The sequence below is a fragment of the Miniopterus schreibersii genome (assembly GCF_964146895.1).
Source record: "Miniopterus schreibersii genome assembly, chromosome: 20".
Taxonomy (NCBI): domain Eukaryota; kingdom Metazoa; phylum Chordata; class Mammalia; order Chiroptera; family Miniopteridae; genus Miniopterus; species Miniopterus schreibersii.
The window spans coordinates 1268033-1286138 of record NC_138122.1 but is presented as its reverse complement, the minus strand read 5'-3'; the positions used below and the strand labels follow the sequence as shown (position 1 = coordinate 1286138).

The 18106-nt window shown below is 42.9% G+C and overlaps 1 protein-coding gene across 1 annotated transcript in view; it reads right to left on the bottom strand.

Moving 5' to 3' along the window:
* The window catches only part of SORL1 (sortilin related receptor 1), a 164247-nt gene that overhangs the window by 77275 nt on the left and 68866 nt on the right, over positions 1–18106 (bottom strand). Inside the window, exons 12-14 of the mRNA XM_081123526.1 lie at positions 10870–10958; positions 3901–4079; positions 847–1033 (exon numbers count right to left, since the gene is read on the bottom strand). Of these exons, the coding sequence (XP_080979652.1) occupies positions 847–1033; positions 3901–4079; positions 10870–10958 (455 nt within the window). The remainder of the gene's footprint in view (positions 1–846; positions 1034–3900; positions 4080–10869; positions 10959–18106) is intronic.

The window sequence follows — 18106 nt, the reverse complement described above, 5'->3', positions numbered from 1 at the left end:
GCTCTACTGCTAGTCATCTCCCTGAAGCTAAGCTCTGCTCTGATCCTCACCTCTCCTCAAAAGCCTTCAAAGACACCCTCCTGGCTTACAGAATAAGGTCTCTCTTTTCAGCCTCATCTCCACTCACTGGCCCCACCACATACACCCACGGCATCCAAACAAGAGCAGCAACTACTTCCCTGCCTCACACGGTGCTCCCTCTTCTCAGAGTTCCTGTCCCCACACCTGGATCTTCCTTAAGGCTCATCAGACACGGTGCTTCCTCCAGAAATTCCTCAGTTCCCAACAGCCAACCATCTTCTCCTTCCTGTCTGTATTCATAATAAAGTGTATCCTCCAAGGTACTGCAGCTTTCCGTCCGTTACCTTATCTGTGCGAACGTCATCTCTTCTGCTTTTACATGCTTAGCAGCACCTCGCATATTCTGCTCAAGGACTAATGAATGTGTGTGTGTGTGCGCGCACACACACTAATATTCCCTTGCTTCAGATAAGGAAATAAACTCCCTCTAGAACAGGGCTCTTAAGAAAAAGGAGTTACCTACAATGGAACCTTCGGTGTGTTCTTGCTGGGGTTGCCCTCATAGAAATAAACCCCAGAGCAATCTATTCCTGAATAAATTACTTCAGCTCCCCTGGGTTGTAACACCTCTCTCACATCATGCGGCCTCTGACTCTGAATGGAATAACCTGTATAAAAAGTGCCCAGCACATAAAAGGTGCTTAATAAGTATTTGTTTCCTAGGGTTCCCTTCCTTTACTCAGGGAAAGGAGCACGCCCCAGCCTGTTCCCCACACTGCTCAGAACAGAACACAGCTCCAACCCAGGCGTCGATGGAGAACCCACCATTCGTAGTCCTCTCGGGTGCAGGAGCAGTTGGACACAACCACCGGCCTGTCAAAGTCTTCTCCGTTAAAGCACGTGGCATGGGGGGTCCTCCGCTTGAAAACAGTCTTGTGCCCCAGCAAGCACTCATTGCCCCTCTCATCAGACGGTGACCACAGCTTGTAGTCATTCTCTGTGCAGGGGACCCCTGAGGAAGGAGATGCAGCATTAGATGTGGCCCTTGAGGGGTTTCCTGCCCCACCACCTGTCAGCCCCATCGCCGACTCTGCTCAGCTTGCTTTCAGGCTGGTGATACCACACAAATGAAGATGGTACCCCCTGAAACACATGTTCGTCTGAAAAGCTGGGAAGCAGCAAACCACCTTTGGCACCATCTGTTTCTGACTGGCTCCTTTCTGTGGTCTCTGTGTCCCCTTCTGTGCTTACTGTCTCTCTAAGTGCTTCCCGAGGCCCTGAGCATCCCTGTGGCCGTGCTCTGAACGGTGCCCGGCTGGGTGCTTGCCTCCATCTCATTTCGTAGTTCTCCTGGGGTTCCTGCTGCTCCTACATTTGGGCCTGTTTCTTTGTCTCTCCACTTTGGCTGCCTGTTTGTTTGTGTATTGGGTAGAGCTGCTATGACTCTGAGTCTTGGTAGGGGCCTTACACAGCAGGTGTCCTGTTGGCTCAGGGGAACAGTCTGCCAATCACCCGAGCTGGGTGCTCCAGGAGAGCTCCTTGTGTGGGTTATGTGGGCCCTTCTGGTAGAGCTGAGTCCTGACTGCTGTTGGCCGGGGACACAAGCTGCATGAGGCAGGTTCTCAGTGAGTCACCAGGTAGGGGTGAGTGCTGTTCACCAGGTTTATAGAGATTCAAACTCAGCACCAGGGTTGGGTTTGAGGCCACTCAACAGAAGTCTCAGGGTTCACCAAGGCCAGCCGCCAGGCGCTGGGGTCTGAGGAACTTGGCGGTAGGGCGGGGTCACAGGGAGTCCTCAGGGTTAGGCCAGCAGAGTTACAACAGATTAAGATTTGGCCATGTGGAGGGAGGGCTCTGCATAGGAACAGAGACGCTGGTCAGGACATACAGAAAAAATGGCTTCGGTGGAAAGCCACACAATTGTCTCTCCGAGTATCTCTGACACTGCGGGAGTCTGCCCATACTTCTCAAGAGTCCAAGAAAGACTGCAACACCACCAGGCTGGCTGCAGCACACGCTCCTCTGCAGGGTACGAGCTCCACAGGACAAGGCCAGGGAGTCAGGGGTTGAGGCTAGTGCTGTGCTCCACCCAGGAAAGCAGGTGTCTGGGGGTTGTGTGGGACAGAGACTCAGCACAAGGACATCGGCAGCTGCCCTCCAGCCCTCTCCCCCAGGCCTCACCACCCAGCCTCTCCCTGTATGACTCCAGTCTGCTCTGAGCTGCTCTCCCTCTGCTGAGGCAAGGGTGAGTGCCCGTGAATGAGATTTTGTGTGCTGGTCTTCTTAGAGAACACCTGGGTTTCTAGCAGACTCCCATCTCACTTAGGCAGATGATATTCCCGCTGATTTTCATAGCCCAGTGTTATATGGGATTCCCTTCCGGGCACTAGTGCCCCAGACAGGGGCACCTAGCATGGGGTTGAGACCCCACGCTCCTCAGGGCAGACCTTTTCAGTGAGAGCCCTCTGGATTCTCAGTTGCTGTACGTTTCCACCAGTCTTGCTGTGGCTTCTCTGTAAACCTTAGGTTATGAGACTTCTGTTCAGCTGGTCTTCAGATGGTTATTCATGTTCATTGCTCTATAATTTAGTTGTAATGCCAGTTTGGTTCAAGGAAGAGATGAGCGTAGCTTCCACCTACTCTGCTGCCACCCTGGATCCCTGGGTACTGTCTAAACTTCTGGTGTATTTTAGCACATTCTACAATTCCCTTTAGAAACAGGTACCCTGAGGGGTGTATCTCCTAGGCAGTGAGGGAAAGGCTCATCCTGGACAGAAGGCATCTTTCAGGAGAACAGGCCCTGCCTGCTTTCTGGGGTGGTATGGGCACATCTGGTAGCAGGCTGAAAGCAATACAGAACTTCCTGTGACTGCTTGGAAGGACAGGGTCTTCATGGGAGGAGGCTGAGAAAGATAAGACAACCTGGATGGTCATTTAATCTACTGCACTCCCTCAGAATTTAAACAGAGTGGGTTCTATAGGAATCCCAGAGCCAACGTATGTCAATGTTGGTACTTCATGTCTTTTTAGATATGTGTGTCTTCAGTCAGATTCAATGCTGCCTGAAAATGATGAAGAACTGTCCACTCAGTGCCATTCGAATCAGCAAGTACATGTTAAACCCTTCCTGCCTAGAAGGCTATCAGGCTGTGCAGTTTATGAAAAATAAATATGCAGAGGACAGGCTCTTATTTCTAAGGACCTTATAATCTAGATGATGGGAAACTACACAAGAGGACAGATACAAATTTATAATTCAAGACAAGTATGCTAACACTAGACACAGAGAAGAGAGGAGAAGGCTTCTGGTTGGAATATTAACAGCCAAGCCCATTGGATCCTAAAACATAAAAGGATTTCAACCTGTGGAAACTGAATGGGAGGCATGGGGGGACCCCATGTAGCTGGGTCAGTGTTAGCCAAGGCAGGGGAGAGGAAATGGACGGGTCAGAGAAGGAATGAATCTTGCTTCTCTTTGCTTACTTGCATGTCCTGTGCCTAGATGCACAGATCACGATGAGATCCTATTGACCTTCACGTAGCAGTTACTGAGTAAGTTTTTCAAACTGAAACTGCTCATTTCAAAGAATGTTTTTCATTCATTCATTCATCCATTCATCCATTCATTCTTTCTTTCACTCCCATATTCAATACACATATACCTAAAGCTACCATGTGGCACTGACCACAATGAAATGAGGAAACACAAAAATAGCACATGGTGTAAGAACCGCCCAAGTAACAGCCCACATATTTCTCACTCACACTGTATGTGCCCATCTCACTCAATGGTCACAAAATCTCCTGAGTATAGAGCACCTAAGCTGGTGCTTTGGCCAATCAACACTTCCAGGACAAGGGCTGAGGGTAGCAGCTCACCCAGGGCCTCGGTGGCATTGACCTGGAGGATCAGCCAGCTGTGGACATTCTCTTTGTCGGAGCCAAAAATGGTGAAGACAGTGCTCTTCTCGCCAGGTTCTGTGAGGAGCCCATACACGAACACAGGCTTCCTGGAGAAGACGGATGTTTTCCAGGTCTCCCCTTCATTGGTACTGTATCTGCCCAAATGCAAGTAAGAGGGTCCTTGCAGTTAGTGTCTCCAGGGCAAGGGCTTGGCTTCCAGGTAATACTCACCAGTGACAGGACCCAGGGCTCCCTGGAGAAATGGCTGATCCTGGGCTAGAGCACAGAAAGTTTAAAGCTGGGCCAGAAAGCAAGGAAGTGCTCAGCAACTAATGCCGGTAACACAAAGGACTCAGGAGCTAGCTTGACATGGCTCCAGCTGGCTGAATTTAGGAAAATTTGAACATAAAGAAAAATGATAACAGGTAATGTACTGACTGAAAACAGAGCACAGGTCCCTGAGCGACATGAACACCGAGAGAGAAAGGGAAGAGAAAATGTGTTTCTTACATTCAACGCTACCTAATAAATGTTGAAAACTCATAGAATGAGAAAACGGACCATTCTATAGCCCACACTGTAGTGACTGACTGAGACAAACCATCATCAGATGCTCAAATCACTTGGTGAAGAGAGCTGGGGCCCAGAATGTGCACATGGCATAAAGACACCAACCCACAGACGAATCATTCATTACAAACAGTGAAATGTAATTCTGATACTGTTGTGGTTAGCTAGGTATTAATAACAGGAAAGGAGCCAAGGGGGAGGCCAGATACTATCTGCATGTCATCTGGGCAGCTTCACCAGGAAGCTGCAGGTTCACACTCCCCAGGGAGCCACCGGTCCATTCCCTGCAGGTCACTGGAGGAAGGGGTCCAACAAAGGGGAGGTACACGCACGCACAGTAAAGTCAGGGTGACATAGGGAAGGTGCCTGTCAGTCAAACCTGGGAACAGAAATCACTGGCTATGTGAGGCAAGGCCCATGCAAGCCTGTGAAGATTTGGGAATACATAATCACCTAGAAAAAGGAGTTTGCTCTCTTGGCTTTCTTGGTGCTCTTGGTTCTGGGCTCATGTGGCTCTCTTGCATTCACCCGTGTTACCTCCTTAGCAACATGGCCCTGCAGGCCCCATATGCAATGGACTGAGGGGAACACAAGCTCAGCTAGCCTGATGCTAGATTAGACTGTGCAGACATGGAATGGAAACTCTGGGCAACGCCTTTAATCCTGGCTCTGCTGAAGCCACAGCTCCGCTTCTTCTATGGAGGGGTGAAGGGAAATGGGACCTTGGAAACTCGGGGATTTAACTCCACGCAAATAAATGCCATTCATTCTCCCATGCCAGTCTCAGAAAATTCCTTTTCTCAGGACATCGTAAGAAGCCCACTCTCACCAACAACCAGTGGGGACAAGGAGAGCTCCCAACTGATAACAATTTTACAGTGGACCTTGTAAGAATCACAACCTTCACCAATCTTGGCATCACTAATAGTGGCACGAACTGACACTATGTGCTTCCAATAAAGCACTGAGGACACCAAGTCATCTATGTGCTATTCTATATAATTGGGCAAATCTAGAATGTCAGACATTCTACATGACAACTTGTATGGATTCTTTAAAAAAAAGTCAAGGCCATGAAAAACAAAAAAGGGAGAAGGCTTGCTATTAGTTCAGAGACTAAAGAGGTATAACAACCAAATGCAATGAGTAACCCTTGACTGAGACCTGGGCTGGAAAAAGAAAGTAGCTATAATAATATGGAACTAAGGAAAAATAAACATAGTCTATAAGTAATACTGAGTTCATGTAAATTTTCTTAGATGTGATAATGGCTTTCTGATTGTATAGAAAAATACCCTTATGTATTGGAGAAATATGGATGGGTGGATAGGCAGACAGACAGAAAGGACAGATAAATAGAGGGGTGATAGAAGTTGAGAAAACTGGCAAAATGTTAACAACTGGTGATTCTAGGTGAAGGTTACATGAGTGTTCTTTATGCAATTCTTCCAACTTTTCCTCAGGTCTTAAAAAATTAAAAACTTGGAGGAAAAGTATACGCTAAGAAAAGTCTCCAAGGCCGACTGCATCAGAATGAAAAAGCAGGCCCTGGAGAAACTGAGCAGCACCCAAGTAACTGTAATGATTTTAAAGGATCACTCGTACTGAAGAGGGGAGAAGGGTGATGTTTGCTGCATCACCCAGGGAGCTAGTGACACGCTCAACACAAGAAACCTCTCAGTCGGAGCTCCCATTAGGATCACAGAGTTACTAGGCTCTCTGGGATCCCACATATATAAAACTTTTACTTTTCCCACGTTGTTGAGATTTTAGTTTCACTCACTCAGGATCTTAATCCCTGAAATAAATCTGTTCATGGCATCACTGGATGCAAACACTTCCTCTCACACTGCGGTTACCAGAACTGATACTTCTGCAAGAAGGTGGAGCGCTAGGCCAAGTGCTAGTTTGCGAGACAACATAAAGAATGTCACCAGGGACTCAGTGATCTCCTCTCTGCAGATCTTCTAAGAGAGAAATTCTCATCTGGCTGATATGCTTTTGGTTTAGGATAATTTTGAAGCAGATATGGGAATATGGTAACTCATTCAATCTGCTTCTTATACTAGCGTGATGAGCTCGAGTCTTAGTACCACTTTTAACACATTTTAAAAATGGATTTTAGAGACAGAAGGGGAGGGAGGGGGGAGAGAGGGAGAGAGACAGAGAGAGAGAGAGAGGGAGAGAAATACTGATTAGTTGCCTCTAGTCAGCTGCCCCAACCAGGGATTGAACCTGAAACGTGGGTATGTGCCCTGACTGAGAATTGAACCTGCCACCTTTTGGTGTACAGGACAATGCTCCCCCAACTGAGCCACACCAGCCAGAGCTGTACCACTTTTAAAGCAGGGTAATGGTATAGGACAGTCTTTTTTTCAGAAGAATCTTTGTGGCCCACACAGTTAAATAAATTCACTGCCAGTGAAATAAACAAATCCCAAGTGTACTGATAAATGGTTTGATCTCAACCCAAAATAAGACATCTAGTTCTCACAGAGGTGCACGCATTTGTCTGTGACCTGCATAATCACAAAAAGGAAGGGTAAATCTATCAAATCTGCAAAGGGAACAAGGCTAATTGTACAGATAATACAATAAATGCCAAAAACAGTTAAGAGGAGGTAAGAACACCTGCTCCTCTATAACTCCTGGGCAGAAGAAGCCACTGGGGGTTAGAATGAAGTGCGTCGGGCAGCTCTCTGCAGCCCTCCCAGGAAGTGAAACCAGTCAGTGGTTAGCGGCAGCCTCCCACCCCCGGAACTGTGGCTACTTCCAGAACTCAGGTCCAGAAAAGACAGCTGCTGCTGGTGTGGTCTTCCCAGGGGGAAGCCTTTTCAGATGGGAAATCTGCTAGGAAAGGTGCTGTTGTGCAAGTGCCAAGCAGTATTAGGCATGGGAAGTCCCCCAACCTGCAACACCAGCATCACACACGAGGAACACTGCAGAGGAACCGGGGGTGGGTCTCATCCTCCACGAGAAGTGGCCAGCTGCAGAGACATAGCAGCCCTTCCGTGAAGAGCACCGTGAGCCAGGAAGCCTGCACTGAGCCGGCCGTGGTGGCAGGGCCGCCCGAATGAGTGAGTGAGTCCCGGAACAGGCTCCACCTCACCACTTCAGACAGGCAGATACAGGAGCAAAACAGAGCGTTCCACTTCTCTCAGTTTCAGTTACCATTCTCAAAGGCAACAGCCTCGGGGGGAATCGCGGTAGAAGCTGAAACTTACGACCAGCACTCCTAGTTACCTGACCTAACCAGGAAGAGGAAGACATGAGTAACTTAAAAGTCCACCTCTGTCCCCACTAAACCTCCTATGGCGTGACTGACCTTAGCCTGCTTCCTCCCTAGGCTGGGTCAGTTTTGGGTCAGAAGCTCCCTTCAAAACTTGCCCTTCCTCCAGCCTCTCTCTCCAGCTCACTCAAAACATGACAGAGTCACAGTGGGCACGGGAAGATCCCAAACCTGCCTCACTCCCCTCTGTATCCTTGGTACCTAGAACATCTGGTTCCTTATGGATGCTCAGCCAATGGTAGTGTAAGTGACCTGAAAGTGTGACTACTGGAACTGGAAATGAGCCCAGTTCCAGCCAGGCCGTAAGCACTGCAGTCAGTGCTTCCTCAGGTGAGGACCAAGGAAGGTGGGACCACGTCCCTTCCAGGTTCATAAATTAGTAAAATAAAAAAAGCAATAAAAAATATTTGAACAATCAAATATTTACTAAGTACCTGCTGGCCTGTATAGAATAGAAACACTTGCGTCCAAAGACCTTGCTAACGAACAGAGGAACTCAGGCATGCAATGAAGAGAAGCGGACAAGGGCGTCAGCTGGTGATCAGAGCCCAGGTAATGAGACAGCCCACACACACTGTGAGACTCTGGGGGAGAGTGACCACAGTAGCGGGGAGGCCAGACCCGAGGCCTGACGCAGGGCCATGGAAGCCCAAGCAGGCCGAAGCCGCCTCCACGCGTGCATGCATATCGCCATGGTGGTTTGAGAACAGGAACTAACGACAGTATTAGTTCTTAAGCTGCTCTTCTGACAACGTGGACAACATTCGGTACTAGGTCAAAAGCAGAGCGGTACACACACAAAAAAATTTAAAAAAAAAAAAAAGCAGAGCGGAAGCAGAAGCAAGACACTGTGAGCAACAGACTGAGTAAATGCCAGGTGGCTACACAGACTGAGGCAAAGCTCAGACTGATGTTTGGGACATATGCACCCATCAGTAGGAGGCCTGTAGGTTATTTTTTTTAACCCTCACCCAAGGATATTTTTTTTCCATTGCTTTTCAGTGAGAGCGGAAGGGAGAGAGAGAGGAAAAGAGACACATCGATCAGTGGCCTCCTACACACACCCCGACCAGGGCCAGGGCTTGAGCCTGCAACCGAGGTATGTGCCCTTGGCCTGAATTGAACCTGGACCCTTCAATCTGCGGGCTGATGCTCCAACCATTAAGCCACACCGGCTTGGACACCTGTATGTATTTTCATATTTGCACATATTTAAACCATACACACAGACACCTCCAAATGACCTATACAAACAGAATAATGCTATAGTGTCCATTGTCCCCACAGTCTACAAGCCAGGTCATTTCTGAGTGTCTGGGAGGGCAGTGTGGTGGTCTGGTGCAGATTTGTTTCCCTGATCACGGTTTGCTCCAGCTGGTGCAGCAATGACCCTGTTTCCTGAGCACATATGCACTGGCAGAGGGGTGAGAGGACAGGAATCGAGTAACCACTTCAGGGAAGCAAGCTTGAAATGCAAAGGAAATCTGTGGAAAGTTAAACACAGAAAACCAGGAACTGACTCTAAGGTCCAATGGCCATGTGAAGACTAAAATGTGTTCCTAGGAAGCCAAACCATGTCCCTACTGTACTTCTCAGTCATGTGCCCAGCATCACATGGCCTTTTTTGTATCTTACCGCTAGAGTGCAGACTCCTTCAGAGAGGGGGAAACATCCTATTTGTCACTGAACATAGTACCTTGCAGAATCAGTGCTTGCTAATGTGAGATGGGAATTAATAAACTAATGGGTAAGTAAAGGGTGGCTAACTGTGGAAAGAAGTGTGCTTTGTGACTATCCTCATCTGAGCAAATGCCACTCCAAACGCAGACACCGAGTGTTGCTCACAAACAGCCTCTTCTGACTCGTGGCTCTAAAAACAGCAGCTGACCAGTGCCACACAGACCAGAAAACGACCAGGAGGAATGCCAAACGCCAGGACTTTGCTCCTCTCTGCTGTGAGGCCGGGCTGCTCAGGAAATGTCAAATTAACCACAAGGGAACCATCTGCTAAGAGCTCTTTTTTCAAACCACCCACCTCTCTCTTGATGCTGGCACTGTTTCTTTCTTTTTTTTTTTTTAAATATATCTTTTTTAAAAAATATATCTTTATTGATTTCAGAGAGAGGAAAGGAGAGGGAGAGAGAGAGATAGAAACATCAATGATGAGAGGGTCACTGATCAAGCCAGCAACCCGGGCATGTGCCCTGACCGGGAATCAAACCCCGATCGCCTGGGTCCTAGGTCGATGCTCAACCGCTGAGCCACACCCGGGCAGGCTGGCACTGTTTCTAAAAGCCTTTCTTCCTGGCACTAAACATGATCATTACAGATGCTCTCCAGCTCTTTCGGTAATTCATCTCGTAGGCTCACCTCAAAAGAAGGAGAAGTGAGGGATAGCTTTCTCTGACCTAATGTTAACTGGTTTTGATAAAATCAGACTTCAGGGGGCAGAAGTTACAAACTCCTGACATTTTTGCTTTTCAGAACAATATACTGCAAAGTGTACAGAATATAATTTAAAGACCTGACTGCTAGTCTTTCCTGTCACTAATAAATGAAGAGGCTTTGGGCAAGTTACCTAACGTTGCTGAGCCTCAGTTTTCTCATCTGTAAAATGATGCGGTTAATTCCAAATGTCCCCTCTAAAACCAAATGTATGACAGCAAAAGTCAATTGTCTATCAATTTACATGTACCCTAAAATTATTACTCACGTATCATTATTTATTGCTACTGATTGTATAAGTAAATGTCTGTATGTGTGTAACATACACAGCAATGAAAAACAATTTGAAGAGTCTGTCATTAATTTTTAAATCCTGATTAATTTATATTTAAATAGAATTGTACTTTTTCAAATCAATAAAATTATTTTGTTTATTCCTCAGGGAACCCCTGGAGGAACCCCAGGAAGGGCAGATCACCATTCCTTCTATATAGAAAGCAAAGCTGAAGTGGTTTCCTGACTTCACAGCCTGTGCTGTCAACACCCAGTTCTGTAAAGGCATAATCCAGTTATCACCAGACTTAGACTTTCTGGGAGAACAGCATGGTGGTTGAAGAAAAAGCTTAATCAAAGACACTTACTTCAGCTCATTGGTTTCCACGCCCTGGGCAATAGCCACGATGATGCCGCCATGATCTCCCCAGGTGTAGAAGTGAGGTCCAGGCAGTGCCTAAAGGAGAAGCCAGTGTTGATGCCACTGCTGGGAGGTGATGGGGCAGAAACCGTGCAGACCACACCACACAGCACTCATGCGCACACGCATGCACATGCACACACATGCACACAGGCACGCGCACACACACAGCAGCAATGCCAACCACGTGAATACTACTTTCCAGTTTCTAGAGCACATTCACATGCATGATCTCCTCTGCTCCACACATCCCTGAGGATGGGCAGATGAAGACACCAAAGTTGCAAAGTGGCAGACTGCACAGGTAGGAGAGAACCTAATGCTACAGAGGTAGAACCCAAATCTCTGACTCTCTCCAGTAAGTGATTAAAAATTAACTAGCTGGAAGTCCAGTTCTGCTATGACAGTCTGAGCCCATCCTGCCTGCTGATTACAACTATAAACTTTGGATGAAATACAAAAGACAGTTACCTGAGGATGTGGAAATGTAAATGAAATCAGGCGGCCTGTGGATGGATTTAAAACCTAGAGAAGCTACCTACAGAGCTGGGGTTTCTAGGTAGGCTCTGCCCCAAGGGAAAGCCAGGCAGAGAATATCTCAGTCCCAGGCAGACAGAGTAAACTCCAACACAAACTGTTCCTGCCTAAGGAACCAAGAACAGAAGCCCCTCCAGGTAGGCAGAGGAGAATGTGGGTGCAATCCTGGAGGACAGTGTCAAAGAAGCAAATCTTCCAGTGCCCTGTATGGCGCATGTGGGTCAGCCTGACCCCTAAACCGGACATGTCTGCAAGACCCAAACCAGCACAGCAAAGGCTTAGTAAACCAAACTGAGTTTCAACTACCACCCACAGAATTCAAGGGAGAACGTATGGCCCAAGTCTAAACAGGTTCATTATATGCTACAACAAAAATATTCACATCCTCCCGGGGATTACATCTCATGCATTTTACTCACTCCAAGATATACAAACATCAGTAAAATGTGTCTGATTGTCAAGGGAAAAGACAATCAACAGGTGCCAATCCCAAGATGATTCAAATGTTGGAATTGACAAAAGACTTTAAAATAGTTATCATAACTGTGTTCCATGAGGCAAAAGAAAATACATTTAAAATAAACAGAAGACAGGCATTCTCCCCAGAGAAGTGGAAACTATTTTATAAAGAAACCAAAACAAAAGAATTTTAAACAGAAAAACATAATATCTGAAATAAGAAATTCACTACAGGGCTCAACAACAAAACAGAAATGACAGAGGAATTCATGAGCTTGAAGATAATCATAGAACAGCAGAAAATATCCTTCAAAGGAAGATAAAGGAGAAAAGTTTTTAAAAAAGAGCACCAAGTACCTGTGGGACAGTAACAAAAGGTCTGACATGTACGTGGAGTCCAAACTGAGTAAGAGAAAGGGGATGTACCAGAAAAAGTATTTGAAGAAATAATGGCTGACAATTTCCCAAATTAGGTTTTTGAAAAACATAAATTTATAGATTCAAGACCAGAGACCAGTGTCCCCAAAAAGGATAAACACAAAGAAAACCACACTTACAGACATCATAACAAACCAAAGATAAGGGGGAAAAATCTTGAAGCATCTAGAGAAAACTAGCACATTAAATAAAGGGAAGTGGTAAGTGAAATGACTACATATTTCTTATGGAAAACCAAGAAAGCAAGAAGATAGCAGGACTTCTTTAAAGTATTGAAAGAAAATTACTATCAGCCCAGAATTCTATATCCAACAAACATATCCTCCAGGAAGATGAAACAAAGAGATTCTCAAGCGAAGGAAAGCCAAGAGAATGCACAGCCGGCAATCTGCTCTACACAACATGCTAAAGGAATTTCTTCAAGCTGCAGGGAAACTTACCAGGGGAAACAGGGATCTTCAAGAATAAAAGAAGAGCAAGAGAAATGGTAAATACCTGGCTAAACATAAAATATTGCTTTTTTCCTCTTAAGTAGTTTAAAATTGATACCATGATTTAAGGCTAAAACAAAAAACCTAGTTTTGTGCGTTGTCATTGTATGCTGATGTGGCACATAGAACAACAATAACAAAAAGGTCAGGGAAGAAAAAAGGGACCTAATTTGTTGCTGGATTTCAAAGCTTTATGTTAAGTGTAATACTATGTTAAATGCAATATTAATTAAATAATGAATGGCTAAGTATGTATAAACAAACAAATAAAATATTAGACCTAAATCCAACCATAACAATAATTATATTAAATGTTAATGGTTTAAGTGTTTCTTAAAAAGTAGATCTTGGCAGAATGAATAAAAAAGCAAGACCCTACAATATGCTGGCTGCAAGAAACATTTCAAATATAAAGACATAGACTGGTACAAAGTAAATGAATTGGTAAAAGACATACTATTCAAACAGGAAACATAAAAAACACTAGAGTGACTGTTTCAAAATGAGATTAAATAGACCTCAAGAAAAAGGGTGTTACCACAGATAAGGAGGAATAGTTCATAACGATAAAAAGGGCAGTTAATCAGAAAAGACAGTAACTGTAAATATGTATGTATTTAGTAACAGAGCCTCAAAATACATAAAGTAAAAACTGACAGGATATGGCACCTAGATCTTGGACTCCCAGCCTCCAGAACTGTGAGAAATAAATGTTTTGTTGTTTAGTCAAAAAAAAGAAAATTGACAGAATTTAAAGAAAAAATAGACAATTCTATAGTTATAACAATTCACAGAAATAGCCAAAAAAATAGACAATAAGAACATACATAATGTGAGCAACAAGGTATAAACCAACTTCATATAAATAACACCTATGGAATGTTACATCCAAAAACTGCAGAATACACATTCCTTTCTAATGCATATTACATATTCACCAAAACAGACCACATATTAGATCACAAAGCAAATCCCAATAAATTTAAAGGGACTGAGATCATATAAAGTATATTCTTTGACTAAAAGGAAATTAAATTAGACATCAATAAGACACCTATAAAGTTTTAAGTTCCTGAAAACTAAACAATCCTTTTCTAAATAACTTATCAGTCAAAGACAAAAAGCAAAGGGGACACTATGAAATAATAAAAATATTCTGGAATTAGTGTTATGGTTGCAAATCCCACCACTTTCAAATGGTGAGTTTTAATATGTGAATTACATCCCAATTTTAAAAGAGGGTATTAAAATATATTCTGAACCAAATAACAGCAATATTAACATACTTAAATTTGTGGCACATAGCTAAAGCAGTATTTAGAGGAAAACTTAAAACTTTAAATGTTCGTATTAAAAAATATTGAAAATCAATGACCTAAAGTTAATCTATAAGAAGCCACAAAAAGCAAAGTAAAGTAAATCCAAAGTAAATAGGGAAACAATAACACTAAAGAGCAGAAATCAACAAAATAGAAGAGGCAATAGAGAAAATTAAAGTCAAGCGCACATTCTTTGATTGATAATATGAATAAACCACTAACAAATCAAGAAAAATAACAGAAAAAACACAAATCACCAACAGCAAGAATAAAAAGAGGTTATCACCTATTAAAATAATCTTGAATTACAGAGACATAATAAAGGATTTTAACACCTCATTAACATCAATTTCTAGAACATCCAGACAGAAAAGCAACAAGGAAAGAGCAGCCTTAAATAATACATGAGACAAGATGGATTTAATTGATATTCTCAGAACATTTTACCCCAAAGCAGCAGAATATACATTATTTTCAAGTTCACATGGAACGTTTTATAGGATAGACCACATGTTGGGACACAAAGCAAGTCTCGATAAATTCTAAAAAACTGAAATTGTATCAAGGATCTCCTCTGATGATAATATATAAAACTAGAAATCACAAGAAAAAAATTAAAAAACATACCAAGACATGGAGGCTAAGTAACATGTTACTAAACAATGAATGAACTAACAATGAGATCAAGGAAGAAATCAAAAGACACCTTGAAACAAATGAAAATGAGAACACAACCACCTAAAACCTATGGGACAGAGCAAAAGCAGTACTAAGAGGGAAATTCATAGCATTACAGGCCTACCTCAAGAGACAAGAAAAATCTCAAATAAATAATCTAGCTTTACAGTTAAAGAAACTAGAAAAAGAAAAACAGACAAAGCCAAAAGTGAGTAGAAAAAAAAGAAATAATAGAGGTCAGAGCAGAAATAAACAAAATATAGTCTAAAAAAACAATACAAAAGATCAATGAAACCAAGAGGTGGTTCTTTGAAAAAATAAACAAGGTTGACAAATCTTTAACCAGGCTCATCAAGAAAAAAGAGAGAGAGGACCCAAATGAATAAATTCAGAAATGAAAGACAAGAAACAACTGACACCACAGAAATACAAAGGATTATGACAACGTATTAAGAACAACTATATGCCAACAATGGAAAACCTGGATGAATTGGATAAATTCCTAGAAACATACAATCTTCCAACACTGAATGAGGAAGAATCAGAAAATCTGAACAGAAAGATTACAACTAACGAAACTGAAGAAGTGATCAAGAAGCAAAAGTCCTGGACTGGGTGGCTTCACAGATAGATTTTACCAGTCACAGAAAAACTAACAGCTATCCTTCTCAAACTATTTCAAAAAATCCAAAAGGAAGGAAGACTTCCAAGCTCATTTTATGAGACCAGCATTATCTTAATTCCAAAACCATATAAAGACACTACAAAAAAATTATAGGCCAATATCCCTGATGAACATAGATGCTAAAATTCTCAGCAAAATATTAGCAAATCAGACCCAGCTATATATTAAAAAGATCATACACCAAGACCAAGTGGGATTTATTCTGGAGGATGCAAGGTTAGTACAATATCTGCAAATCAAATAAACAAGATATACCACATAACGAAAATGAAGAATAAAAATCACATGATCATATCAATAGATGCAGAAGCAGCATTTGACAAAACCCAGCACACATTTATGATAAAAACTCTCAGCAAAGAGGGAATAGAGGAAATATACCTCAACATAATAAAACCCATATATGACAAACCCACAGCCAGCATCACAATGAACAGGCAAAAAATAAAAGTGTTTCCTTCAAGATCAGGAACAAGACAGGGATACCTGCTTTCACCACTCTTACTCAACATAGTACAGGAAGGCCTGGGCACAGCCATCAGACAGGAAGAAGAATAAAAGGCACCCAAATTGGAAACGAGGAAGTAACACTGTTACTATTTGCAGATGACACAATATTGTACATAGAGAACCCTAAAGATTCCACCAAAAACTGCTGGAACTGATAAATGAATTCAGTAAAGTACCAGAATACAAAATAAATGTCCAGAGGTTGGTTGTATTTTCAAACACCAATAATGAACTCTCAGAAAGGGAAACTAAGAAAACCCATTCACAATTACTTCAAAAAGAATAAAATACCTAGGAATAAAGTTAACCAAGGATGTAAAAGACCTGTACTTAGAAAATTATAAGACACTGAAGAAAGAAATTAAAGAAGATACAAATAAGTGGACACACATGCCATGTTCATGGATAAGAATTAACATCATTAAAATGTCCATATTACCCAAAGCAATCTACAGATTCAACAAAATTCCTATCAAGATGCCATTGGCGTATTTCACAGAGCTAGAACAAATATTCCAAACATTTGTGTGGAACCCCAAAAGTCCCCGAATACCCACAGCCATCTTGAGAAAGAAGAACGAAGTTGGAGGGATCACAATACCTGATATCAGACTATACAAGGCCATAGTAACCAAACAGCACTATGGCACTGGCATAAAAACACACACAGATCAGTGGAACAGAACAGGGAGCCAGAAATAGACCCCCACCTTTATGGCCAATTAATACTTCACAAAGGAGGCAAGAACATTCAATGGTGTCAAGATAGTCTATTCCACAAATGGTGCTCGGAAAATTGGACAGATTTCTGCAAAAAAATGAAACTGGACCACCTTCTTACACTACACACAAGAATAAACTCAAAATGGATTAGAGACTTAAATGTTAGACTCAAAACTATAAAAATCCTAGAAGAAAATACAGGCAGTAAAATCTTGGACATTTCTCATAGCTATTTTTTCTGATATATCACCTTGGCCAAGGGAAAAATAAGAAAAAATAAACGAACAGACCTATATCAAGCTAAAGTGTGTTTGCACAGCAAAGGAAACCATCAACAAAATGAAAAGACAACCCACTGAATGGGGAACATATTCACCAATGATGGACCTGATAAAGGGTTAATATCCAAAATTTATGAAGAACTTACATAACTCAACACCAAAAAACCACCAACGATTCAATTTAAAAATCAGCAAAGGATCTGAATAGAAGACATTTCTCCAAAGAGGACATACAGATGGCCAACAGATATATGAAAAAATGTTCATTGTCACTAATCATCAGAAAGATGCAAATTAAGACCACAATCAGATGTCCCCTCACACCTGTCAGAATGACTGTCATCAATAAATCAACAAGTGCTGGCGAGGGTGTGGAGAAAAGGGGAATCCTTATGCAGTGCTGGTGGGAATGCAAACTGGTACAGGCACTGTGGAAAACAGTATGGAGGTTCCTCAAAAAATTAAAAATGGAGCTTACCTACAACCCAGCAATTACACTTCTGTGAATATATCTGAAGAAACCTAAAATACTAATTTGAAAGAATATATGCACCCCTATGCTCATTGCAGCATTATTTACAATAGCTAAGATTTGGAAACAGGCCAAGTGCCCATCAGTAGATGAGTGGATAAAAAAGCAGTGGTACATTTACACCATGGAACACTACTTGGCTGTAAAAAATCCTACGTTTTAGGACAGCATGGATGGACCTGGAGTGTATTATGCTAAATGAACTAAGCCAGTCAGAGAAAGACAAATACTATATGATCTCATTCATATGTGGAATCTAATGAACAAAATAAACTAACAAACAAAATACAAACAGACTGACAGAGAACAGACTGACAGCTGTCAGAAGGGAGGGGGGTTGCCGGGCTGACTGAAAAAAGTGAAGAGATTAAGCAAAGAAAACAACTCATAGACCAGACGTCAGGAATGTGATTCCACAGAGGAGGGGGGAGGTTCCAGAGGGTAAAGGGGGATAAATGGTGACGGGAGGAGACTGGACTTGGGGTGGTGAACACACAATACAGATGGTGTAAATAGAATAGTACACCTGAT